A 4931-nucleotide genomic window follows, 5' to 3' on the forward strand; every position below is an offset into this window, starting at 1 on the left:
GTGTTATGTTAGTTTCTACTGCACAGCAAAGTGAGCCAACTATGAGTATACATATATTCCCTCCTTTTTGGATTTCCATCCCATTTAGGTCACCGTAGAGCACGGAGAAGGAAATGGAAATCCACTCCAGTATTCTTGCCTGGAAAATCCCATGGACGGAGGAGCCTGGTGGGCTACAGTCCATGGGGTCGAAAGAGTCGGACACGACTTAGTGACTAAACCACCACCACCACCAGAGCACTGAGTAGAGTTCCCTGTGCTGTACAGCATGTTCTCCTTACTTAGCTATGTCATGAAAAGTGCAAGTGGGCTCGCAAAGAGTCGGGCACGAGTTGACAAAGTGTCAGACTCTTTGCAACCCCGTGGACTGGAGCCTACCAGGCTCCTCCGCCCATGGAATTTTCCAGGCAAGAGTACTGGAGTGGGTTGCCATTTCCTTCTCCAGGGGATCTTCCTGACCCAGGGATCGAACCTGGGTCTTCCTCGTTGCAGGCAGACACTTTACCATCTGAGCCACTTGGGAAGCCCCTACCTATTCCATACATAGCATCAATGGTGTATATATGTCAATCCCCATCTTCTGATTCATCCCACCTCCCTCTCCCCCCGACCACACCTTTGTTCTCTGTGTCTGTGTCTCCATCTGCTTTGCAAATAATATCGTCTATACCAATTTTTTTTTCAGATTCCACATATATGTGTTAATATACAGTATTTGTTTTTCTCCTTCTGACTTACTTCACTCTGTATGACAGTCTCTAGGTCCATCCATGTCTCTACAAATGACCCAGTTTTGTTCCTTTTTATGGCTGGTAATAAACTGTCTCTGGGGTCGCACAGAGTCAGACACGACTGAAGCGACTTAGCAGCAGCAGCAGCGGCAATATTCCTTTGCATATATGTACCACATCTTCTCCATCCATTCTTCTATTGATGTACATTTAGGTTGCTTCCATGTCCTGGCTATTGTAAATCACTCCACGTGGTATTTACAAAACAACAGCAACAACAGCAACTCAGGAAAGGACTGCAAGTTTCTACTGTTGAGGGCCTGAGTTTGATCCTGGTCAGGGAACTAAGATCCCAAAAGCCCAGGAGAAGAGGGCTCAGAAGGTTCTGTGTGGAGAGGCACCATCATTCAGAGAAGTTCATGTGCAGACGTGCTGGCGTTCCTCTTTCTCCCCTGCTTGCCTGGAGCGTCCCAACAAGCATCCTCACTTAGGTCTGAGTCAGATGGCAAGTTCTAGAAGATCCCGAAAATCACAAAGTGTTCCTATGATATACTCTTTGTTTAAATCATATGCTTCAGCCTTATTCCATAACTGGTTCTTATTTTTGTACCATAAACATGGAGAACATAAGCTTCAAGTAAATAGAATGGTGGTAAGGCTGCATTTTGGAGAAGGCAATGGCACCCCACTCCAGTACTCTTGCCTGGAAAATCCCACGGACGGAGGAGCCTGGTAGGCTGCAGACCATGGGGTCTTGAAGAGTTGGACACGACTGAGCGACTTCACTTTCACTTTTCCCTTTCATGCATTGGAGAAGGAAATGGCAACCCACTTCACTGTTCTTGCCTGGAGAATCCCAGGGACGGGGGAGCCTGGTGGGCCGCTGTCTATGGGGTTGAACAGAGTCAGACACGACTGAAGCGACTTAGCAGCAGCAGCAGCAAGGCTGCATTTTCACAGAAAACTATTATCAGCCTATTCAGTGATTTTAAATTAGTTTATTAATTGTATCAACACATTTACCAAGGTTTTGAGTATCCAGGCTAGGCATTTTCTTAAATATTTACATTTAGTGCTAATTAAGTACACACAATTCAGAAATTGCTTCAGCTGTTACAATAGAGAACATATTTTCAACAGAGACACAAAAGAAAAGGTATCTAAGGAGAATCAGTATTTCCTAGAATATTTTCTCACAGAAATCAAAATAGTGTTCAGTTCAGTTCAGTCGCTCAGTCGTGTCCGACTCTTTGTGACCCCATGAATCGCAGCACGCCAGGCCTCCCTGTCCATCACCAACTCCCGGAGTTTACCCAAACTCATGTCCATTGAGTCAGTGATGCCATCCAACCATTTCATCCTGTTTTCCCCTTCTAATACCTAATATATATATGGGGCTTCCCCAATGGCTCAGCCTGCAATGCAGGAGACACGAGGGATTTGGTTTTGATCCCTGGGTAAGGAAGATCCCCTGGGGGAGGAAATGAATACTCCAGTATTCTTGCCTGAAAAGTCCCATGGACAGAGAAGCCTGGCCGGCTATATCTAAAGGGACACAAAGGGACACATGACTGAACAACCAAAAAAAACAAGAAAAAATATACATTATGTTTTAAAGTACTTCTATTACCCCCAAAGTGCTTCTTCCTTCTCCAAGAAATGTTGATAATTACTAGTACAGCTTAAAAAAAATTTTATAAATTCAATAAGAATTTTTATTTTTTTAATTATTAAAAAAATTTTTTTCGGTCATGCTGGACAGCACTCAGGATCTTAGTTCCCCAACCAAGGATCAAATTTGTGCCCTCTACAGTGGACGCATGGAGTCTTAACCACTGAACCACCAGAGAAGACCCTCAATAACAATGTTTTAAATGATCTACAACAATAAAAACATAATTCCCCAAATATCTTACAAGTATTAGTTTCAGCTATTTGCATGGAGATCTTTGATCACACTGAGTTGTTTTAATCTACAAAACTGACTAAAGCCTAGTGAAAACCAGTTTAGTAATTTCAGAGCAAATTTTAAGAAAAATTTAAAGACATGAGGTTTTTAAAAAGTGGATATTAAGAAATACACAAATAAGGCTTTGAGTAGTTTAGGTGCTCATGACAAACAGACCTGAGCCAAAAAAAAAATGTAAGTGAGAAGATTGGCTTTCTCTTATCATGGCATTAAATCTATGGCAAGTAGGTCAACTTCAATTTTTATATATATACTGCTGGCTCAGTGGTAAAGAATTTGCCTGCCAAAGCAGGAGATGCAGGTTTGATCCCTGGGCCAGGAAGATCCCCTGGAGAAGGAAATGGCAACCCACTCCAGTATTCTTGCCTGGGAAATCCCATGGAAAGAGGAGCCTGGTGGGAGTTAGTGGAGTTGCAGAAGAGTTGAATACAACTTAGCAACTAAACAACATCAACAACAATGTGCAAATATGTGTGTGTGTGTGTAATTTTATATAAAGCTGGTGAGACTAGATGTCCTCCCAGAGGGCCCTGAGTTCCCATGGTTCCAACTCGGCATCTGAACACTTTACTTATATGTGTGTATCCCATTCTTATACCTACCCAAGGGGAGATCTCAGTAAAGAGATGGCAAAGAACTCACAGCAGCCCCACCATGGCTTTGGGACATGATGACCTGAGTGCACAATATTGACTGAGAATCCCACTGAGGGAGACAGTCCAGACTTCTTAGAAGTTATTATAAAAGTATCAGCATTTCAATTTGGCTGAGGATATGGAGTGTTTCAAGGGTTGTTTTTTTGACTGACTTTCTTTCCCTGCTCCAGGTCCCCACCTGCTCTGCATCTTACCATGGAGCAGACGGCCTGCTGGAAGTTGCTGCTGACTACCACATACAATAGCAGGTTACCAAAGGTGTTCAGGGCAGCTAGTGGTCTCGAAACGATGTATGCTTCATGGATCTGATGCTCAGTGGAGCAGCTAATGGAAAGCAGGCGAGATTCGATCCGAATGACCCTCAAGATATGGAAGGGCAAAAAGCATATATAAAACACGAGAAGCAGCAGAATGGTGAGCCTGCGTGCTTTCTGCTTCAGGCAGCTGTGCGTCTGAGGTCCTTGCGTTAGGGTGTAGATAATCATTGTATAGCAGAGCGTCACTATCACCAAGGGGAGGCAGAAAGTGGTGGTGGTCAAAATTAGATTGTACCATTTGATGGTTGTGAGGTCATCCGAGCTGGTGAGGTCAAGGCAGGTGGATCTGTTGGTGCTGGTGGTAGCTGTGATCAGGAAGGTCATGGGTATGACGGCCACCAGCGACACGATCCACACCACCACACAGGCCACCATGGCCCATCGCTTTTTGTGGACGGAGAAGCAGCTCGTGGGGTGAATGATGACAAAGTAGCGGAAGATGCTGAAGCAGGTGAGGAAGAGGATGCTGCTGTACAGGTTGAAGTGGAAGCCGAAGCGGATGAACTTGCACATGAAGTCCCCGAAGACCCAGTGGTCTCCGCCGGCATAGTAATGAATCAGGAAGGGAAGGCTGGTGAGATACAGCAGGTCGGTGCAGGCCAGGTTCAGCATGATGATGGTGCTGCTCCTCCAGGGCCGCATTTTGAAGATGTATGTGGAGATGGCTATCACATTTCCAGGAAAACCCACCAGGAAGATGATGCTATAAATAACAGGGAGGTAGTGCGTCTTGAGTGGGATATTTTCACTGGTGCAATTTTCAAGAGCAGCTGCATAATCAGGGAACTCAGAGGCATTTGCAAAATCATCTAGTGGCTCATTCATGGCTGTCTCCTTTCATCTCGCAAGAAGACAAGAGAGTTCAGTTTGGCAATACAGACCAAGAGAAAGTAACTCGCTGATAAAGGAAAATAGAAAACATTAATGGTAGGGTAATGAAAACAATGATCCACTTTTAAACAAAAACTGCTTGAACAGCCCCAATTGGCCACTTCTTTCTCTTTAATCTCCAAAGAGAAGAAATTGAATTTCTAAGAAAATGACTGTAAGGCAAGTTACTAAAGACATCTAACAATGATATAAAAGTTAAATGCTGTGAGAATTAAAAGGGCTTCCCTGGTGGCTCAGCTGGCCAAGAATCCACCTGCATTGCAGAAGAGCTGGGTTCAATCCCTGGCTTGAGAAGATCCCCTGGAGAAGGAAACAGCTACCCACTCCAGTATTCTGGCCTGGAGAATTCCACAGACTGTATTGTTCA

At 44.3% G+C, this 4931-nt stretch overlaps 1 protein-coding gene across 1 annotated transcript; it reads right to left on the bottom strand.

The window, feature by feature from the left end:
- Positions 1-1746: 1746 nt before the first annotated feature.
- Positions 1747-4568, bottom strand: OXGR1 (oxoglutarate receptor 1). Its single transcript, XM_019971643.2, has one exon. It carries the CDS (start codon positions 4496-4498, stop codon positions 3485-3487), a length of 1014 nt encoding a protein of 337 aa, XP_019827202.2. The 5' UTR covers positions 4499-4568; the 3' UTR covers positions 1747-3484.
- Positions 4569-4931: the final 363 nt, after the last annotated feature.

This window comes from Bos indicus, chromosome 12 (genome assembly GCF_029378745.1).
Source record: "Bos indicus isolate NIAB-ARS_2022 breed Sahiwal x Tharparkar chromosome 12, NIAB-ARS_B.indTharparkar_mat_pri_1.0, whole genome shotgun sequence".
In the NCBI taxonomy this organism is placed as follows: Eukaryota; Metazoa; Chordata; class Mammalia; order Artiodactyla; family Bovidae; genus Bos; species Bos indicus.

Bases quoted from the DNA above. Each gene is read 5' to 3' on its own strand.
- OXGR1 (XM_019971643.2), bottom strand. From the start codon at position 4,498: ATGAATGAGCCACTAGATGATTTTGCAAATGCCTCTGAGTTCCCTGAT.